Source organism: Ostrinia nubilalis, chromosome 24 (genome assembly GCF_963855985.1).
Source record: "Ostrinia nubilalis chromosome 24, ilOstNubi1.1, whole genome shotgun sequence".
Classification (NCBI taxonomy): domain Eukaryota; kingdom Metazoa; phylum Arthropoda; class Insecta; order Lepidoptera; family Crambidae; genus Ostrinia; species Ostrinia nubilalis.
Genome location: NC_087111.1, coordinates 258,464 through 280,931, shown reverse-complemented (window position 1 = coordinate 280,931; position 22,468 = coordinate 258,464). Strand labels below are relative to the sequence as shown.

The window sequence follows — 22,468 nt, the reverse complement described above, 5'->3', positions numbered from 1 at the left end:
ATTTGAATTTGATGTCCTCAGCAGTAAGACGGATATCTTAGGTGACAATATGATTTGGAAAAGCAATTTTCTTATGAAAATAATTCTCATATAGGTACCTAATGCCCGTTTGCACCATCAATTCCTAATTTTTTTAGCGACCCCTATGGTAACACAGTTAACAGGCATTTTGTTTTCATGGGGGCACTTAAAAATTAGGGATTGATGGTGAAAACGGGCATAATCTAGATTCTCATGTTTATCCCTGTGTTTATCCTGAATATGCATTTCCTATTACAAATGCGCGGACTCTACATTTTTAATGCTTGTGATTGATTTATTATGTTGAATGTGATGATACTGATTCCTTTCTGACTTTACCTATTATAGTATAGGATAACATAATTATAACTGTCATAATAATCCAAAATAACTATGCTCAATGCATTCTACCTTTCAGCAGGATTCGAACCCGCTACCGCAGCTAAAGCCTGGTCCGTGAGCACGTAGAAACTTGTCCAATGACCCCAAGCTACCCATCCTTATCGCTCGCGCGTAATTATGTTGCTGTCGCGCTCGCACACTCACTGCGGGTGCCCGTCGCACAGTCGCGACAGCAATATAATTACGCGCAAGCGATAAGGATGGGTAGCTTGGGGTCATTGGCCAAGTTTCTACGTGCTCACGGACCAGGCTTTAGTATTGTATCTCCGTGCACCACCAAACAAGGCCATCTATTTATTTCATTTGTGGTGATATATGTTTGACATCAATATTGTTCAAAATAATCTCCTTAGGTTGTCTGGAAGAGTTCACTTCATACTCTTCATAGCCATAAAAGAGCCTAAATTATGTCGTCTATTTTCTCTATTCTTGTTTTCTGTATTAGGTACCTATGTATAACGGACACAGTAAATGCTTTATTGATTGATTGATTGTGTATTTCTTTCTTTTCATGTTTTGTAAAGGATCTTTCTATCCCACGCAGGTTTCAGTTCAGTAGGACTGTGTAAGTGGGCAACAATTCAGCGATCAGTGACGTCACGGTATCGGTGCGCGCGCGCTATTCGCGGCGCGTGACTCAGCCGCTGAAATAAGGTTATTGTAATCCACACCGGTGGAGTTTTTCGCCTAAACTATCTCTGTGAGGGACAGCTGGGCTTTGAGACATCGGAAGCGTTTTTGGTTCGAGAAAAGTCAAACAGAAAATTGATATTCTGAATCTGAGAATCACCGTCTGCTTCCCAACTTCATCGTTGTCAAATAACTGGGTCAAACGAATCGAATAGGGCATTGTATTTATGAATTTTCCTAATATTTTTCCTAAAACTCAGCAAAGACTAATATGTAAGGAAGCATTATTTGACTAGCAAGTAATTAACTTTGCCTACAACTTCAAATTGTTCTCCACAGTATCTGAAGACTCTGCACTTTTGCAGACCTTATTTAATATGTTAATCTGAAGGGAACGGACTGCATCTCAGGATGATGTCTCTACATATGATTTTATTTGTCAAATTATGATCCTCTTACCCCATTAGTCTTATTCATTCGCATAGTCTGCTAATCCAATTAAATTAACGTCGACTCAGGAATCGAACCCGCTATCAGCCAATTGTCATAATATTGTGATCAGTAACATTTTGCCATGATCTTTTAAAATCATAGTTTCACTTAGTTTCATTACAGTTCCGTTTGATATTTAGGTGCCGATATAAATTATATTGGTCACCTATTTCTAATAGCGCCACTATTACGCTGTAGTACTCACGTAGACCAGTTTCAATTTAAAATTACCCTCATATTTTATAGCATGATTCATCTTGGCTGCGTGCGCGTGTCGTCACAGTTTTCTTGATACAGCTCATACAGCTCTGCCAGCCAGATTCAATCACTTTCGTTGCCGCAAGTCCACGAACCTAATAAATAAGACATGACGTCTGGCATGCAGGATGTGACGAAATTTTGAGACGCCCAAAACAACAGACATGTGATCTTTCTATGTGTATAGAGATGACGGTTCTATCCTTTGATTATTTACCTTTTTATCACATTAATATTGGCTAATGAAAACATTTTGGCATAAAGCCAATGGCATGATGGATCAACCATAAAAATTAAAACAATTAACTCTGTATATCAATCTTGCTAAGTACCTAGTTCATAATTTTATTTTATTTGGTGCACAAAACAGGGATACAACTAATAATTGAATAAGGTGTCTATATATTAAAATTAATTAAGGGTTTCTATATTCTAAGATGGATGTATTTTGTTTAGATTTACTTTTAGGATTCTAACTGAATATTTAACCAATGCTCGAATAAAAACATTTTAAATTAAAAAATCTCTATGAAGCTGTTGAGACTTGGAAAGTAATAGAGACAGTAGACAGGCTTGTACTGGACAAAATGAGCAACACCATATTAATTATATCAAAAATCATACAAACTTACATATACCTACCTACATAATGTAGACAATTCTATTATCTAATGAAGAACAGTTCAAGGCGTAACCACGCGTAACATTCACAAATAGAATTCCAAAAAGCAACCACTGCTACAACATAGGTACGTATCAATTCTGTATTATAAATTCCAACACTGCACTGTATCAGAATTTTATCACACATCTTTGATGATTACTTATTGTGTGCATGGACGACTTTTTTACCTGAGTAACAATCCAAGAACTTTTTGAAACCCTGAGAGTTGTTGAATCTGACAAAAACTTAGCAGTAAAAATGTAAATCTTTTAGTCACCGAAATTATTGTTAGCATTAAGTTCATATACCTATCAACTTGCTAAACACATGTTATCGACAATAGCTTTGATCAAACTTTTGGAGTAAACTACCTACTGTCAGCATCTAAATAGAATTGTATTTTAGTTCACTAAAGAGATACCAAACACTCGTTCGCAGTCGATGTGATACACGTTCGTGTTTACTCATTACCAATATGTAATTATAATTACTGATTCAATAACAATAAAAGAAACCTCCTTAGGATTAAAGTTTGCGCCATGACAGGCTATTCGAAGGAAGTGAACCACCACAAGAAATCGTGAAAGTCGAAATGTGAAGATCAACTGCCTGTAACCACAAGCGTTACTCCCTAACTACTAGCTTTCCCTACAGTTTAACAACAATAAACATTCCTGACTAAACCACAAAGCAATTTGCATTTCAAAATTAGCGTCGTCGTCAATGGCAGATTCCTAAAATACTGCAATTCCGGATCGGACCTCGAAAACTAAAACAGAATCAGGTGAGCTGATTATTTTTGTAAATGACAAAGCTGATGCGACGGCCGAGCCCGCGAGCCGCCCCGACCGGTCTGATGCGAATACGCTCGGGGAAGATCCGATTCGTCGAACTAAATATGGAATCGCAGGCGCAACCAATTCGGGAGGAAGGGAGGGGGAACACTCCTGGATGTTCCGCCGGGACCGAGTCTTCGGAGTCAGGGTGGGACTGCCGTCGAGCACAGTCTCTCCTTCGTCGATCGTCCAACACACAACACAATGGTAAGTGGCGGTGACGTGAAAGTGAAGTGAAGTGATCAACTGTGATAATGCAAAGAAATGCAAGCTCAAACAATACGCGTGGACGATAACAGTGACAATACAAACGTGAAGATGAACGGCTTCGAAGATTGGGGTAGGGCAGTCAATCAGTATAGACAATCAATCGGTGATCAAATACGAATAGAAGCTGTAGAAGCGGACAAAACGATGATATAGGAAATTTAAATTACTGCTTAAACAAATAAAATTAACAATCCTTTAAATTGAAATATAAAAAAATATGTGAATATTCGGGACAAGTCGAAAAAATAAATCAAACGAAATAAACTTAACGAAAAGAAGCTTAATTTATTGAAGATACTAGGCCTACCTGAGTTTACTTAGGCCCTTATTTTGAAATGGCACTTGAGAAAAGATTCAAGCCAGTGATTAGTCAAAATATTTAAACTCTAACAATCACAGGTCTATTCAAATAGAGCTTGAGTTTCAATTGAGTTTGAAGCATCTTCTATGAGAACTAGTCTTCTAAACTTCACAAACCGGGCCGAAAATCTTTCAGTTCAAAAGCGAGATTAACAAATTTTATAGCTTCGGATTCGATAGCATACTTACGTACCTCAAAGCAGAACTTTAAAACACAGATCTAAGAAACTTAGACACTACAAATAATTTCAAAACACATCTAACTATTAATATCACTGATACAGTAGCGAAGAAAATCGGAACACATGATAATCTATTTATAATATTTTTACGTAACATTCCGATGGACGTCGAATGTAAGCGGATGCCAGGTTGGGGCTAAATTTAGAGGCGTCGCCGGCCCCTCCCAAACTGGAGCCGAGTGCTGAAATGCCTCCGAAAATAAATACGACCACGCGCCAATTTATCAATTATCGGAACGCAAAAGATAAGAAAATTTAGGAATCTTTTTCTGACTAGAAAATTTTGAGATGCTAAATGTAACTTCGATTAATAAGACAAAATTAAACAGAACAGAAACTTGGAGTTAAATGAATCCAACTATAACGAAAACCGAAATAGGTATGCTTTTCAAACAGCAAAAACAGATAAAATCGTAATCGAAAATGATGTATAGAATTCCAGTGTTTTGTATTCAGTATTTAAAACGGGCTGTCTTCTCTTCCAGGCGGATAAGGATAAGAAAGTAAAGAAGAAGAAGGCGAAAGAAGATGCGCCAGCTGAGGAGGCGCCCGCACCAGCGGCGCCCGCAGCCAGCGGCGGCAGCGAGAGGCAATCCTCCCGCGGCAGCCGCAAGGCCAAGCGCACCGGCTCCAACGTCTTCTCCATGTTCTCACAGAAGCAGGTCGCCGAATTCAAGGAGGTGGGTTTCTGAAGAATCAGCAGCTTTAGCTTAAGTACACAAAGAAGTTCCCATTGCATTCTTGGGTTTCTGGTGTAGAATGAGGAGAGCTATAACTTAAGAACTTTAGGCGTGATTAGTAAATTCACAAAGAGGTTCGGATTGCATGCTCATTCAGAGCACATGTATCTACGCAGATTTCCGAGATCTGCCTCTAAGAATACTCTAGGTCCCTAGAATACCTTGTTAAAGGCAGATAAGCAGGATTATCAAAGGATATCAAGGAATCTGTAGTGTAACAACCACAAGCGAAAGATTTCATTCTATGTTCTAGAGATCATTTTTTTTTATTGCTTGTAACTTCATACTACTTGAAAAATAGCAGTCACGAGGGCGCCTGTAGAGCAAAATAGTGACCAAAATAAACTTTCATAGTAAAAATGTAGCAAACAAGATTTACAAATCTAGGCTACTAACAAACAATAGGCTCTACAAACGTAGCGCGTGCGCGGCACGTGTTTTGTAAACACAGCCGCCGTTTGTTATCATTCGCGCAGACGCGCACATTTTCCACATCTTACTATCGTGACATCATTACGATTCCGCGAAGCATCTTTCCTAATTTCCTCAACAGTAATATAAACCAATCATGGAAGGAAACTCATGATGCTTTGAAGGTGTACACCATAACTGATGTCTATCTCTCTTCCGCAGGCCTTCCAGCTAATGGACCACGACAAGGACGGCATCATCGGCAAGAACGACCTCCGCGCCACCTTCGACTCGCTCGGCAGGCTGGCGTCCGAGAAGGAGCTGGACGAGATGGTGAACGAGGCCCCCGGCCCGATCAACTTCACGCAGCTGCTGACCCTCTTCGCCAACCGCATGTCCGGCGGCTCCGACGAGGACGACGTCGTCATCAACGCCTTCAAGACCTTCGACGAGGAGGGCAAGATCGACTCCGAGAGGCTCAGGCACGCGCTCATGACCTGGGGAGACAAGTTCTCCGCCGACGAGGTCGACGAGGCGTACGACCAGATGGAAATCGACGACAAGGGCTTCATCGACACCACCAAGCTCATCACCATGCTGACCGCCGCCGCGGAGGAGGACGAGGGCGGCGAAGCTGCGTAGTTCCACCCGCGCCAGTCTCCGCCCGACCCGCGGTTCGCAACATCTAGAACCGACTTTTTATTATAATTTCTATATGTAATTTATTGTTTCCATTTTTTTATTTATATATAATGAAAATATAGTTCTACTATTACCAACTCGTGTAGTGCTGTCCCCGAAGATCAAAGCAGATATTTTGTAAAGAATACTATGTATTCATTATAATTTTCAAATAAAGATTTTAAAAGTCTGATTATGTTAGACTAGATGCGCCTCTAAGGCCGTTTTATAATCCACGACTTTATCATTACACACGAACATTAACCCGACACAAACCCAAACAGTTATTTCTGCTCTGGCGTGGTGCCAAGTACGGGTTCGATTCCCAGTTAGGCTATTTCAGGCGCAAATACAATAAACTCATAGGAGGGCTCAAATCTCACGAAAGCACCTACTCGTAGTTACCTAACTGTGCTAATCATTATCGAGGAGACTTTTTAGGAACATAAGCCAAAAATAGCAATTAGCCAATAACTAATTGAAAGCACGATCTTTCTTCACATTTATGCTGCCATGTAGAGCTAGATGAGCGACCTAAGCAGCTTCTTTACACACTAGTCTATACGAAGTCACCCCTAGTGTTTCTATACATAGATATTTTAAACTACATATACAACGAAATTCAATGCAGTTTTTAGCAATAAATAGAATGACTCTAGGACTTCTTGGGGACGGTATTACACAGCACCCATGGGAATCCTGGGTGGCTCGTTAATATAAAATATAACAAAGGGTCTCTACAATGTGACAGAAAAACATTATTTTCTTTTAAACTAATTGCCAAACGAATTTTTCCTGTTTAGCCCAAAGGATGACTGGCAGAGAATGCCCAGTGGCATCAAGTACGTCATAAGTAACAACTATATGGCACAAATTAATCTTTTTAAATGGACTGGACCGGGATCGAACTTGGGAACTGGCACTACTATGCAACTACTCCATCGGATAATAAAATAAAAAATAATCTTTTATTACAACGGTAACGGTATTCTTTAATTTGTTACAGAAAATAATTCATAAATGCCAAATGCGTAAACGGGAACGAAGCCAACTGTGACAGTAGTGACATTGACAAGAAAGACAATTCGCTGGCTGGCACTTCTGCTGTCAGCTGTATTTGTGTTTTGGTGTGAAAATGACCGCAGAAACAGTTCAAAATACAACAAAAACGTTTAAATTCTCGTTTCCAACATGTACCAACGAAGATTTGCTGTTCAAATTGGAGGTCCCCGTGGAGATACCTCACAGCGGATCCACGAGAGAGCTCGTGCAAAGAGTTATCAACATGTTTCACATTCCAGTGTATTTAGAAGATGGTGAGCTACATTTTTATGTTTATTACGCTTATAATACTTTCATAAGCTACTTAGGTGGAGTTCTAAGAGGGAAGAGGAGTTCTTATGAGTGTAAATGCATCGCACATACACGATTGTAATCATGCAGTAATGGGTAACTTCCGTCCTGATACGCCCATTTTGTAGTTAAATTGTCTACCCTAATCATTAATTTTATTGATAAACATGTGAACAATGATTTACCGATTTATTTCCATCCAGAAAATGAAGTAGATAGGCAAGTGCTAATTTCCACTTGGATATTGTGGGTATGCATTTTTTTCTTCTAACTTACCCTACTTTACGAAACAACTTGTATTTTTTAATTATATGAGGGTATCTAGAAACATGAACATTTTCAATTTAGGAAATACAACAAAAATTAAAGTGATTAATTTTATTATGATTTAGATTTTGAAGATTGAAAATTTTCAAAACCATTGAAGTTGTGAATATTATTGAAAAGTAATTTAGGTAGTACTTAAAACTTGCAAGAGATATTTTCGTCAATTTATTTGATGTTTGTTATATTTTCACAATTCTAGAACTCAATGAAAAGCTAGCAGAATTTGTCACTGAAGAGACAAAAAACTTCCACAATGACCGTGATGAAAAGCTCCTTAATCAGCTCAAAAACAGTGAACTTAACGTAGAAGGCATCGTCAAAAACTGGGAGAAGATGTTCAAGGACAACGTCATGGAGTTTGCGGAACAAAAAGGAACGTCGGACGAGGAAGTCTTTGCTGCAGCGTACCATAAGCTTGTGCATTCACCGGCGTTAGAAACAATACTGCAAGTTGAAAATTCATATGCTAAGACTGTAATGAATACTGTGAAGAATAGGGATGAAGATATCAAGGTCCTAACTCAGAGGTAAGTGTTTAACAAACCTATCAGTGTTTTTGTCAAATTTTAAATGATAAAATCAATTTTGCTAATGAGATTAAACTACCCACATTAATTTAATGTTATTGTAGGTAGGTAAAAAGAAGATACAGGTTTATGATTTGTAAAAAATCTTAAAATTACCCCAGCAATTGTTTTTTTTCCTAGTTTGTGATACCTCAGACAATGCAGGGAATGAATATTGTGATACCACAAGAGTGTGTATTATTGTACATTTTTATTTGGACAGTTGTCAGTCTTATTGATCCACGTCAGATGTGCATGTATGTGTATTGTGTAGTCTTGATACACATATTTTATAGATGGATATACGGGAATTTCGCGACAATACATGGACTTAACTCACCCAAGCAAGATGTATCAGACTAGATTTTCTTTAATAGCTCTCAAGTACCCACTGGTTTATACAAAGTATTACATATTACTGATATTACTAACGATTCCATTTCTAGCCAAACAGAAGAAATGGAAGAGAAAGTCCGGCTGCTAAACCTATCAACAACAGAGGAGGAGATCAACGAGCTAGCAGCGGAACACTTTGAGCAACAGAGCCTGGCGGCCGGGCGGTGGGGCTCGCAGCTGGATGCCTTGGCTCAGGCGCAGCGGGCGCATTATAGGGCTTGGCTCATGCGCACGCTTGAGCAGTACCAGCATAGCGCGCAACTGCACACGCCCACGTGAGTTAATTTCGAATTATCTTTCAAATCAGAGCCTTGTTACCGGCCGCTGGGGCTCGCAGTTGGATGCCTTGGCTCAGGCGCAGCGGGCGCACTATAGGGCCTGGCTCATGCGCACGCTTGAGCAGTACCAGCATAGTGCGCAACTGCACACGCCCACGTGAGTTAATTTCGAATTATCTTTCAAATCAGAGCCTTGTTACCGGCCGCTGGGGCTCGCAGTTGGACGCCTTGGCTCAGGCGCAGCGGGCGCACTATAGGGCCTGGCTCATGCGCACGCTTGAGCAGTACCAGCATAGCGCGCAACTGCACACGCCCACGTGAGTGCCTTTTACATATAACATTACAATATACCTTTCTTCAAACATTGTAGCACAAACTGCTATACAGGGTGGGAACGATAAGTGATCTCACTCGATTAATATACTCAACTAGCGGCTGCCCGCGACTTCGTACACGTGGATCCCGTTTTACCCCCTTCATCTATCTTACGCGGTTTAGATTTTTTCATACAAATGTTTTTTCCCGCTAACTACCGTTCCCGTGGGAATTTTGCAATATCCTGTTGTAACTAAGCTTTAAGTTTACTAAGGTACCTGCATGCCAAATTTCAAGCGTCTAATTTAAGCGGTTTAGATTTTTCATACAAAAGGATTTTCCCGCTAATTCCCGTGCCTGTGGGAATTCCTTTCTTAGTGCACCTCTACGGTACCTAAGCTACGTCTCTTCAAAATTTCAAGTGCCTACGTTTAGCCGTTTAGGCTGTGCGTTGATATGTCAGTCAGTCAGTTTCTCCTTTTATATATTTAGAAGATAGATACTCAATAGTTTATTGCATCCATTATGTACTTAAAATTAGAACATTATGGGCCCTGTAGGTCACGGCAATCAGGAGTGAGGAGGATCACCCTAGATCAACCGAAAAATGTATTAGAAGTTAGAGCCCAATAATTTATCATATTTTTAAGTTTTTTTATGAATGTTGGTTCTTTGGTAGTATTTTGATTATCATGGAAAGTGGACCTTACTTTCACTGGCTGAAGAAGCCAGTGCCAGTAAGTTCAGGTTCTAGTTTCGTGCACAATTAAGAGGTTAAGTGACATTTCGATTACCCTCCTTTTTTTTTACGGGGAAAAAATGCGTTGAATCGCATCGATTACCCTCCTAATCTAACTAAAATGCCAATTGAAACAACATTTGTTTATTTCCCAGCAACTCCCCGCTCGGCACGTTCTCGCCTCCGCTAGCGGCTGAGGGCGGCGCGCCTCGTCCGCGGCTGGAGGAGAGCTTCACCATCCACCTGGGCAGCCAGCTCAAGCAGACGCACAACGTCCGCATCGTCGCTATGGACATGCGCGACCTGTGCACTCTCGACCACGTCGACAAGTCAGTATCAGCAGGCCTGTTCATCTCCGCGAGTTTACATCGAAAACAAAACACGCACGATGGCCCACATACAGGATACTATTCGACAAGGCCTCACATACGAGCGAACATTGACTCACGCACGCGTATTCTTGTGTATGATGGAAGAAAATAAAGAAAATGGTGTACTAAATGCTGTGCAATATTGAACTGCCTAAATAATAAACACAGAATGTAATTTTTTAAGTTGCCTCAAGACACTGAGAGGTAAATAAGTAGTTAATATTATTCATGATAATTCCTGCTAAATCATGTATTTCCTCCGCCATTTTCCGCATTTTGGCACCTCACGTCACATCATTTTACCGAAGTCAGCCCTATAGCTTCGGCCCAGTGCCGATCACTGACGTTTGTCAAAGTAAAACTTCTGTACGTAGTACTTATTATTATTCTGTGGTATCAGTCTGTCAGTTTCTTCTGTTTACACCCATTCAGTAACTTTGATTTATTTATTTAGGAAAACCAGGGTTTCGATTGGGTTGATGACAGAAGAAGTTCTGTTCCCTTCCTTCTAAGCGGTCAATCTCGATTAGTTTTCAATTAATATATTTTAAGTTATTTTACTGACGAGATCGAATCAGAAATGAGGAGATCCGTAAACGAACTAAAGTCGCAGAAATAGCCCAACGGATTAGCAAGCTGAAGTGGCAATGGGCAGGGCACACAGTACGCAGAACTGACAACCGATGTGGGACAGTAAGGTTCTGGAGTGGAGGCCACCCACAAGGTGGACCGACGACCTCATAAAAGTAGCAGGAAGGAGCTGGATGCAGGCCGCCACCAACCGGCCATTGTGGAAGCAGTGGACGTCCTAGGCTGAAATGATGATGATAAAGTTATTTTGAAATTGATAAAATAGTTAATTGGGTTTTTTTTTACCAAGTGACATTAGCGTGAGACCAAGGGTTCTAGCAGAAGTGGCTGCGACATGAACTTCTTAAATTATGTCCAAAGAAAAGTATTCAAGTCTGTTAATTTAATATGTAGTGGTGTGGACTGGAATCAAAATTATCTGAAGTGTGACAGTTATGAACTGCATTAGTTTTTAAGCCATATTGTTCAAAGAAAGTTCAAGTAGTTGAATCCCATTCAAAAGCTGAAACCTTATCTGCCGTATTCCTTTCCGCAGCCCCCTCGAATCGTCTCGTCGGTTACAAACATCCCTAGGATTATATTCGACTGAGTTATCAGCGTGCGTGCTGATAAGCGATCGCGTGCCGCCCGACGCGCTGCCCGCCGCCGCCGCCGCCACAGAACATCACTTTCCATCCGTGGACGCACAGCTAAGGGAGATTGCTGAGAGGATTAAGGAGCCCGTGAGTGTCTAATACAGTAGTTTGTAGCTATTTTCGAACCAGATATTACCGCGTAGTCTTCTAGGAGCCGGTGAATGTCACAGCATCCTAGAGCCAGACATATCTCGCCTAACCTTTTATAAGAATCTTGGTGGCTGCAGACATTATCCGCCTATGAACGCGCAGCTTAGAGAGATTGCTGAGAGGATCAAAGGGCCAGTGAGTGTTGGTTATATTACAACAGCCTGTGACTATCCTAAAACCAAACATATTATCCTGCTTAGCCCCCTATAGTCCGATTTTTAATTCGACGGAATTCTAACAGCTGTCATTTTTTGACAATTCAGATGTAATAAGCCTTTTTTGCTTTGAATTAATAATAAATAATATGAAATGAAATTTCATCAAGTACAACTTTCAAGAATGAACTATTGTTTGTTTTGTGAATTAAATGTACACTAATTATTATGTACATTTTAGAGACTAAATAGAAAAAAACGTGTTTTTAACACAGTAAAACAACATATTAACATAAACGAAAATATGTATTGATCATCAATCATCATTATCGTCATCTTAATCAACTTGGATTATAAAATTGGCATCTTGTCAAATTGATTATTTTAAAAAGCTAAGACTTTATTAACAAAAGGATTTTCATAAAAAAGGTTTGTAACCCATGGATTATTGGCCAGGGAGTCCAGTAATAGAAAAATAATTTCCCCATTTTTTTTGTAACTTCAAAAATATGATAATAAAAATTCAAATGACCATTTTGAAATGATCAGTACATTTTTAAGCCTTAGTTTTTCAAGTGAAACCTTAAATTCAAGAAAGGATTATTTTTTAATTTGTGAAAATGCTCTCCATTCTTAGTGGGAATGTTTCAATGTTGGCAACACTTCTGAAATGTCAAAATTCCATCGAATTAAAAATCAGAGTTTAGAAGCATCTCGACGCTAGCAGATGTCACCAGCACCACTTCCCGAATATCGTCGCGTAGCTCAGGGGGATTGCCGAGAGCATCAAGGAGCCGATGGGTTTTACAGTAGGTTGTTGCTATCTTACAGCCAGACATAGCCTGCCTAGCCCTCTAGAAGCATCCCAGCAGCTGCAGACGTCCCTAGGATTATATTCGACTGAGTTATCAGCGTGCGTGCTGATAAGCGATCGCGTGCCGCCTGACGCACTGCCCGCCGCCGCCGCCGCCACCGAACATCACTTTCCATCCGTGGACGCACAGCTAAGGGAGATCGCTGAGAGGATTAAGGAGCCGGTGAGTGTTATAACTATCCTAGAGCCAGAGCCAGACATATCCCGCTTAAGCCTTTAGAAGCATCTCGACGGCTGCAGACGTCACTAGCCTAGCACCACTTCACGTCAGATCGCTGAGAGGATCAAGGAGTGTCTATAACAGGTTGTACGTTGTAGATATCTTACGAGCCATACATAGCCCGATAGAAGCATCTCGGTGCCTACAAACGTGACTAGCACCACTTCCCGTCTGTGGTGCACTTAGAGATCACCGAAAGGATCAAGGAGCCAGTGAATTTCTATAACAGATCGTGTATATCTTAGAGCCAGATATATCTCGCCTAGCCTCCTAGTTAGAAGCATCGCGGAGTCTGCAGACGTCGCTAACACCACATCCTAACTGTCGGTGCTTAGCTCAGGGAGATTGCAGAGAGGATTAAGGAGCTCGTGGGTGTCTATTACAGCGGGTGGTGGCTATCCTAAAGCCAGATATATCTCGCTTAGACCCTTTGAAGTCTCGGGGCGTCTGCAGACGTCACTAGCTTCCCATCTACGGACGCACAACTCAGGGAAATTTCTGAGAAGATCAAGGAGCTCGTGGGTGTCTAATACAGTAATTTGTAGCTATACGAAAACCAGACATATCCCGCAGCCAGCTAGAAGCATCGTGGCGGCTGCAGACGTCACCTAGTTCCCGCGCAGCTCTAAGAGATTGCTAAAAGGATCAGGTGTCTATTACAGCAGGTGGTAGATATTCTGGAGCCACACATATCCTGCTTAGGCCTCTAGAAGTATCTCCACGCCTGCAGACGTCAGAGATTTCTGAGATGATCAAAGAGCCCGTAAGTGTCTATAACAAGTTGTAGATATTATTATCTTAAAGCCATACATAGTCCGCAGCCCGTTAGAAGCGTCGCGTTGGCTGCAGACGTCACTATCACCACTTTCCTTCTGTGAACACGCAGCTAAGAGAGATTGCTGAGAGGATCAAGAAGCCAGTGAATTTCTATAACGGATTGTGGATATCTTAGAGCCAGATATATCTCGCCTAGCCTCCTAGTTAGAAGCATCGCGGCGACTGCAGACGTCACTAGAACCACTTCCCGCCTGTCGGCGCTTAGCTCAATAAGATTGCCGAGAGGATCAAGGAGCCGATGGGTTTTACAGTAAGTTGTGGCTATCTTACAGCCAGACATAGCCTGCCTAGCCCTCTAGAAGCATCGCAGCGGCTGCAAACATCCCTAGGATTATATTCGACTGAGTTATCAGCGTGCGTGCTGATAAGCGATCGCGTGCCGCCCGACGCGCTGCCTGCCGCCGCCGCCGCCACCGAACATCACTTTCCATCCGTGGACGCACAGCTAAGGGAGATTGCTGAGAGGATTAAGGAGCCGGTGAGTGTTATAACTATCCTAGAGCCAGACCACGGTAATACTATCATACAGTATTGTAACTTCATATAAACGGACGAAACGCGAGCTTTCCTTCGAAATTCAAATCTCGGTATGCGCTCGACATGCAAAAGTCGGGGGTGTCGCGAATGTGCCACAGTAATAAACGGACGATGTGTTGTTTTTTAAACTGTAAGCGCTCTTTTTTTATAAAAATAATTACAAGTACCTATTTATACAGGGTGTTAGGTAGTGATATCATCCTTTTTTTTAATTTTCATATGAATTATAATTTATAAAATCAGATTTGTATGTAAATTAAAATTATTTAAATGATGATTCAATTTTCTGACTTCACCATACCATTTATATGCACATGTTAACTTGGGCTAGTGTCCACTTTTGTGTACACCATTTACCTAACAACCTGTATAATAATCAAGCATTTTATACGCCTCAGTCAAGGCGCATACATTTTACGGTCGCAAATTTATAAGTTTTGTTACTAAATGTTAACACTAATTTATTTTTTTAATTAAATCTACTAATCACAAAACAACATGCATTTTGATTCTATTTCATTCACAAAGTATTTTGTTTGTCAAAATAAAATAATAAATTACAATCACATAATACATTTACAAAACTAGATAAAAATTATATGTAGGCAGATGTAATGAAAATAGTCTGCAGGTGGGCAGCCCTATCGCATGTTGTCATATGGTGACGTACCGCGCGGCTGTTGACATTTATTTCAAAAATATGGCCGAGTTGGAATACTGTATAGATAGTATTACCAGGCCTGTTCATCTCCGCGAGTTTACATCGAAAACAAAAGACGCACGATTGCCCCCTACAAGAGTACTATTCGACAAGGCCTCACATACGAGCGAACATTGACTCACGCACGCGTATTCTTGTGTATGATGGAAGAAAATAAAGAAAATGGTGTACTAAATACTGTGCAGTATTTAACTGCCTAAATAATAATAAAAACACAGAATGTACTTTTTTAAGTTGCCTGAAGACACTGAGAGGTAAATAAGTAGTTAATATTATTCATGATAATTCATGCTAAATCATGTATTTCCTCCGCCATTTTCTGCAGATTGACACCTCACGTCACATCATTTTACCGAAGTCAGCCCTATAGCTTCGGCGCAGTACCGATCACTGACGTTTGTCAACAAAACTTCTGACAAACTTGCTTGACTCTTGAGACAGGCTAAATTACACCATATTGTTAATGACATTGAGCATACATTTTTTTAAATACCTTCGCGAAGTAAAACTTCTGTACGTAGTACTTATTATTATTCTGTGGTATTACCGTGGCCAGACATATCCCGCTTAAGCCTTTAGAAGCATCTCGACGGCTGCAGACGTCACTAGCCTAGCACCACTTCACGTCAGATCGCTGAGGATCAAGGAGTGTCTATAACAGGTTGTAGATATCTTAGCCATACATAGCCCAATGGAAGCATCTCGGTGCCTACAAACGTGACTAGCACCACTTCCCGCCTAATAAAAAAGGGCTACTAGAAAGTCGATGATTATTTAAAAGGTAAAAATGTTTGGGATACGTTACTGCCTAGCTCGCATAAATATTTATAACTTTGTACATTTTAAAGCATGTAAACCTTTGAAAAAGAGGCTGACAATAGTGACTGAGTTTCTTGCGCTGCTTCTTCTCAGCACTGGCCCATTTATTGTCCTGAAGCAGTGGTAGGGTTAATACTGGGACGTGTAAAAGTGCTTTTTTTAAGCCTATTTACAGAAATAAATGAGTTTTAATGAGTTGAGTTTTTAGTTTTAATATGGACGTGCAGTTTAGAGATTACTGTGAAGATCATGGAGCCGGTAAGTGTTACAGCAGGTTGTAGCTAACCTATAGTACGACCGCTTAAATGAGACCTCGCATGCGGCACGTTTAACGTTAACCACTTCACTGTGACGTCACATATCTTAAGAAGCGGGCGGAGTCGTTAGACATGAGATAAAATCAAAAAAGTTCCCTGGATAATTATCAAGATATATGACGTCACAGTGATTTGGTTAACGTTAAACGTTCCGCATGCGAGGTCTCATTTAAGCGGTCGTACTATAGAGCCAGACGTATCCTGCCTAGTCCTCTGTCTGCAGACATCACTGGCACTATATTCGACGGAGTTAACGGCGTGTGCTGCTGAGCGAGCGAATGCTATCGTAGTGACAACGGATCAGAAGATTTTCGCTAGACAAGTGTCCAATAATAAAGTTGTTATTTATTATACATTAATACTGTAAAATTTCTTCGAAATCCATTCAGTAGTTTTTGCGTGAAAGACTAACAAACATGTTGACATCCAGACATCCATACAAACTTTCGCATTTATATTAGTAGGATTCTATTAATGAAATATTTTTCAAATCGGTCTAGTAGTAGTTTCGGACCCTATTCAATACAGACTAACAATAAAACACTTCCTCCTTATAATATTATTATTATTTATTTATTAACACCAACAAGACATACACCATTTTAGACAATATTGTACATGCTTATATTATAATAGGTTAAGTGCTATCTTAATTATAGGCGTTACACAAAAGAAATTGAATTAACGTAGCACAGAACATTAGTGAATTTTAAATTGAAATAAGTTAAATAACAATAAATTAGTAATTTTACAATAATTTAGCAAAAAATATATAATACTTTTATGAAATTAAATTATGATCATACTATAAGTTTACAGCGTTAAGTATATAAAATAGGAAAGACAATCAAGGCAGCAAAATTAGTCCTTTACGGAATTTTGATATATTGCTTGAAAATACAGGGTGTTTGGCGCATCGTGTGCCAAAATGATTTGGCGGATAGAATGGGTCATTTCCTATATTTTCAGCCCCCATAACACGTTCCATGCCAGGCGGCTACTTTTAAATTAATTTTTTTAGTCACCAAAATACCCAAATCGCATCATTAAATTTCGATTAAAAAAAAAACTACTAGGCGCAGCCCTAAAGTAAATATTTTGTTTTGACGTGCATTAATGTAGGGTTGCATCAAATCTAAATTTACTGGCAAATATCATCTAGTTTTTTTAAAATTCAGCTTTGAAGTTTTCAGAAAAGTTAAAAATGGACTGAACATTTAAGTTTACATGGGTATAATTTTCTTTTTTAAAAGAGATAGCGATCTTCGGATTTTATCAAAACTTCTCTAGTCTATCCTCATTCAAACGGTATACTAATCTTGTTTAAATAATAACAACAACTTCACAAATTACTTAAATTAGTGCATTGACTCTACTCGGACTGATTTGCGAAATTTGTGTTTATAGCCCCTTTATGTGTGAATAGCACGTTTAACACCTACTTATTTATCTTATGCAATGTAAAAACCTTTTCCCAATCGTTTTTCAATGTGGATTTCTTGAATTTAAAGACGAAAATAATTATTTTGATCGTTTATTAATTATTACAAATTTTGTTCAAAATGGCCTCGGCAACGTATACACTCACGACATCTTCTTCTAATTTTCTCTTTTTATTACTACAAAGGCGTTTTCTACTCGTGGATTGGAAGAGATGGCCCTATACAGTGGCCTACACGTTCCCCAGACCTAACTCCGTTCGATTTTTACGTCTGGGGACAAGCTAAAGAACTGGTGTACGTAACGGATTCAAACAATAGAAAAACTACAACGAATAGAAAACGCCTTATTAGTAATAAAAAGAGAAATGTGGCTGCATACGACAACAGTCGAAATTAGAAGAAGATGTCTTAAGTGTATACGTTGCCGAGGCGGACATTTTGAACAAAATTTGTAATAATTAATAAACGATCAAAATAATTATTTTCGTCTTTAATTTCAAGAAATCCACATTGAAAAACGATAGGGAAAAGGTTTTTACATTGCATAAGATAAATAATTTTTACCTGTTAGGTGTTCTAAGTGCTATTCACACAAAAAGGAGCTATAAACACAAATTTCGCAAATCAGTCCGAGTAGAGTCAATGCACTAATTTAAGGAATTTGTGAAGTTGTTGTTATTATTTAAACAAGATTAGTATACCGTTTGAATGAGGATAGACTAGAGAAGTTTTGATAAAATCCAAAGATCGCTATCTCTTTTAAAAAAAAAATTATACCCTTGTAAACTTAAATGTTCAGTCCATTTTTAACTTTTCGGAAAACTTCAAAGCTGAATTTTAAAAAAACTAGATGATATTTGCCAATAAATTTAGATTTGATGCAACCCTACATTAATGCACGTCAAAACAAAATATTTACTTTAGGGCTGCGCCTAGTAGTTTTTTTTGAAATCGAAATTAAATGATGCGATTTGGATATTTTGGTGAAATTACTAAAAAAATTAATTTAAAAGTAGCCGCCTGGTATGGAACGTGTTATGGGGGCTGAAAATATAGGAAATGACCCATTCTATCCGCCAAATCATTTTGGCACACGATGCGCCAAACACCCTGTATATCCAAATTAATCGGTTCGCTTGATGAGTCACTGAGCGAGCTTGATTAGAAAGAAAGAAAGAAAGACACATTTATTACAATGGACATCACACAAATACAGGCAATTACATAGACATGACAGTGGCACATAATAATGGAAGAAGAAAAAATAAAAACAAGAGTAAACTGAGCAGTGCCACCCATCCACCAACAAGATGCCCACTACAACGGGACCCCACTCAGCATATGCCGTGGGCCACGGTGACGAAGGCCACGGCGCTGGTTTTCAGTGTGCCCCATGCCGAGTGAGGGTCACGGACGGATTACAGTTTATGCATTGTGTATTTTCCCCTCGACAGGCGGAGGCCCGCAACGCTCAGCGGCTTCGCGAGCAGCAATCAAACGGCAACACAGTTGGGACCGCCAGCAAGGCTCGCTGGCGGCAAGCGATGCAGCCCGGCGACGCGCTGGTCACGCGCCACAGCAACCTGGCCGACGTACACGTGGTGTTCCATCTGCTGGCTGATGACGCGCCGCTGAGGACCGGTCAGTGGCGATACGCTTTATTTATTTATTTATTATCTTTGACTAGCTAGCTTTATCTCAGACTGGCTGTGCCCGCGACTTCGTACGCGTGAAAACCCGTTTTTGCAACATTTTTCATTGTTACTCTGCTCCTATTACTCGTATCGTGATGGTATATAGCAGTTTTTCCCAAAGTGGGCGATAACGCCCCCTTGTGGGCGCTGCAGGCTTAAAGGGGGGCGGTAAGAGACCGACGCGCTGGTCACGCGCCACAGCAACCTGGCCGACGTACACGTGGTGTTCCATCTGCTGGCTGATGATGCGCCGCTGAGGACCGGTCAGTGGCGATACGCTTTATCTCAGACTGGCTGTGCCCGCGACTTCGTACGCGTGGATCCCGTTTTACCCTCTTTATCTTCTTACGCGGTTTAGATTTTTTCATACAAATGTTTTTTTTCCCGCTTACTCCCGTTCCCGTGGGAATTTTGCAATATCCTGTTGTAACTAATCTTTAAGTTTACTAAGGTACCTGCATGCCAAATATCAAGAGTATAACTTAAGCGGTTTAGATTTTTCATACAAAAGGATTTTCCCGCTAATTCCCGTTCACGTGGGAATTTAGGGAATTCCTTTCTTAGTGCACCTCTACGGTATCTAAGCTACGTCCCTTCCAAATTTCAAGTGCCTACGTTTAGCCGTTTAGGCTGTGCGTTGATATGTCACTAAGTCAGTCAGTTTACACACCCTTTACACACGTCCCAAATACAGCATGCCCTACCACCACTTCGAGATAACATCGACTGGTGCTGAAAAGAAGTGGTGGAAGAAATTGTCAGAAATCTGACGAAAGGTGAAGCAAAAAGCTTTTTCTGAGATGCTAGAGATGTGACTAAGCTCACCAACAGGAAGGACCGACGACCTTGTCGAGGACAGGTTTTAACGCCATCTATTGAGGATAACGATACTTAATGTAATTTTATTAACTAAACATTCCGCTAGGGGGCGCTCCAAAGGAAGACAACTGGTAGCAGATAGAACGAAGAGATAGATCGTGCTTTATTTATTTATAATCAGCTTGAAGGCTCACAGAAAGTCCAACGCGCCAACAAGTTATACAATACAGACAATTATAATAACACTAGTTTACAAAAAAAAAGTTTTTCTTTTACCCAAAGATAATTCATATTGGATGTGTTTTCTACCAGTCCCCTTATTACAAAAATATATGTCTCATATTTTTATCACGTCAAGTTTTTGAGATATTGACATTAACCTAAGTAAGCTGACTTGTTGGCCGTGTCGGAGTTTCTACTTTATTTTAATTGCGTGTAAGTATTATTTTAACATTTTCACTTGTTTTAAAATATCACCAAGACAGTGTAAATTAAGCCCAAATAACTTTTGCTGAGTTTGTGGTCAAATTATATTGTCAAAAAAGAAAAGACCAATCACTAAGGCCGTAAAACGGGCCTATTTCTATTACTTTCAAATCTCGGTAACAAACCTGATAAAAAATGTGTTCCTGGTGTAGTGTGCGAAAATTTGAGAAGTATATTATTGCACTAGGCTGCAGGAAAAAGAAAACATATACGATTCGGCACCCCAATGTCATGGAGAGAACCAACAAATCAAACTAATGACTGTTACTTCTGCCTCACTAAAACTACAGGTTTTAACAACAAAAACCAAGAACATACAATATCCTGATGTTGCATCAGTCACAAAACCTGTGCTACAATCTGAAGGAGTTCTTTAACCGTCATTACCCAGCAATTCCAGTAAGGGAAAGATGATTGGTATTAATTTAAAGCAGTAGTGAAAAGTTTCCTGAGAAACTATTTTATCTGAGAATTATGCAGAAATTATTTCCAAATTATTGAGGAATTACCAAAGAATGGGTGTGAATAAGTCGTTAAAAATTCATTTTTTATATTATCACCTGGATTTTTTTCCTGAGAACCTGGGAAGCGTGAGTGTTGAGCATGGCGAAAGTTTTCACCAGGATTTGAAGGTTTTTGAGGAAAGATATCAAGGAATTTGGGATAAAAATATGTTAGCGGATTGCTGCTGGTCTATAATAAGGGAAACTGATACTAATCAGCATAAAAGAAGGAGTAACACGACTCATTTTTAATTGTTTTTAGAGATACGTTTATAAAAATGATAGAAATTAATATAATCAATATTTACAAAATTTGACGTCCTAAATTTTTTCTAAGTTCAGTTTTTAAGTAAGGGTTAATAACTCTACCGATACATATCAGTTTCATCTCTGGGTAAAAAACCTTGTAAACTAGTGTAATCAATGTCAATAATATGTAAAATTGTATAGTGTTCCTAATATAATATCTTTCCCCGCTTGCCTTTATAGACCCTGGTTATTAGAAATTAAACAGATAAATAACATAACATTCAAATTACCGACCAAACTAATCGGCCGTAGTCAGTAGTTTGCACGGTGTTTTACTCTTTTTGAAATGAACCAGCTATTTGAATGTGCGTCAGGCGACATCACGTCGCGGCACCCGGCCATCCTGGGTCTTCGCAACATCCTGAAGGCGGCCTGCTGCAACGACGTCACCAGCATCTCCATCCCGCTGCTGCTCAGGAACGACTTGTCAGAGGTTTGTTATCGCTGTATTATAATACAGGGTATTTTAAAGGTAGCACGCCAGACTAACACAGGAGATAGCTCAGCAGGCCTTATCTATACTATATAAATGCGAAAGTTACTCTGTCTGTCTCTCTTTCACGCCTAAACCACTGACCTATTTTGATGAAATTTGGCATAGAGATAGTTTGAGTCCCGGGAAAGGACATAGGATAGTTTTTATCCCGATTTTTGTAACAGGAACGCGCGTGATAAAGTTTTTCTGTGACAGACAAAATTCCACGCGGGCGAAGCCGTGGGCGGAAAGCTAGTAGATAAATAAATACCCTTTGTCAATCCTGCGTGCTACTTTTGGGACATTCTGTATAATTATGTATGATCTTGTTGTAAGACTTGATTTATCTCAATCTAGAAGTTGTGGAATATTTTCCAGGAAGCATACAGGAATTGAAGAATATTTTTTTGTAATGCTTTCCAGTTTAGTCTGTACACTGCAGGCACAAACCTGATTATTTTAAAAAAAAACAATCTATGATTTCTTGCTGCGCAGGGCAAGATAAGTCCTTCGACAAGGGTCGGGCTGTCGA

At 39.8% G+C, this 22,468-nt stretch overlaps 2 protein-coding genes across 2 annotated transcripts in view; both read left to right on the top strand.

The window, feature by feature from the left end:
* Positions 1-3,400: 3,400 nt before the first annotated feature.
* On the top strand, positions 3,401-6,239 carry LOC135083717 (myosin regulatory light chain 2). The gene is made up of 3 exons (XM_063978438.1): positions 3,401-3,510; positions 4,661-4,855; positions 5,549-6,239. Exons 1-3 carry the CDS (start codon positions 3,508-3,510, stop codon positions 5,966-5,968), a joined length of 618 nt encoding a protein of 205 aa, XP_063834508.1. The 5' UTR covers positions 3,401-3,507; the 3' UTR covers positions 5,969-6,239.
* An 824-nt stretch (positions 6,240-7,063) lies between these two features.
* Positions 7,064-22,468, top strand: part of LOC135083630 (protein C12orf4 homolog) — a 16,734-nt gene continuing 1,329 nt past the window's right edge. Inside the window, exons 1-11 of the mRNA XM_063978333.1 lie at positions 7,064-7,323; positions 7,887-8,214; positions 8,700-8,924; positions 9,053-9,244; positions 10,137-10,310; positions 11,479-11,665; positions 12,648-12,920; positions 13,136-13,211; positions 14,087-14,292; positions 19,105-19,291; positions 21,776-21,894. Coding sequence (XP_063834403.1) covers positions 7,143-7,323; positions 7,887-8,214; positions 8,700-8,924; positions 9,053-9,244; positions 10,137-10,310; positions 11,479-11,665; positions 12,648-12,920; positions 13,136-13,211; positions 14,087-14,292; positions 19,105-19,291; positions 21,776-21,894 — 2,148 coding nt within the window. The 5' untranslated portion in view covers positions 7,064-7,142. The remainder of the gene's footprint in view (positions 7,324-7,886; positions 8,215-8,699; positions 8,925-9,052; positions 9,245-10,136; positions 10,311-11,478; positions 11,666-12,647; positions 12,921-13,135; positions 13,212-14,086; positions 14,293-19,104; positions 19,292-21,775; positions 21,895-22,468) is intronic.

Bases quoted from the DNA above. Each gene is read 5' to 3' on its own strand.
- LOC135083717 (XM_063978438.1), top strand. The intron at 4,856-5,548 runs GTGGGTTTCTGA...TCTCTTCCGCAG, and splicing joins AGGTCGCCGAATTCAAGGAG to GCCTTCCAGCTAATGGACCA.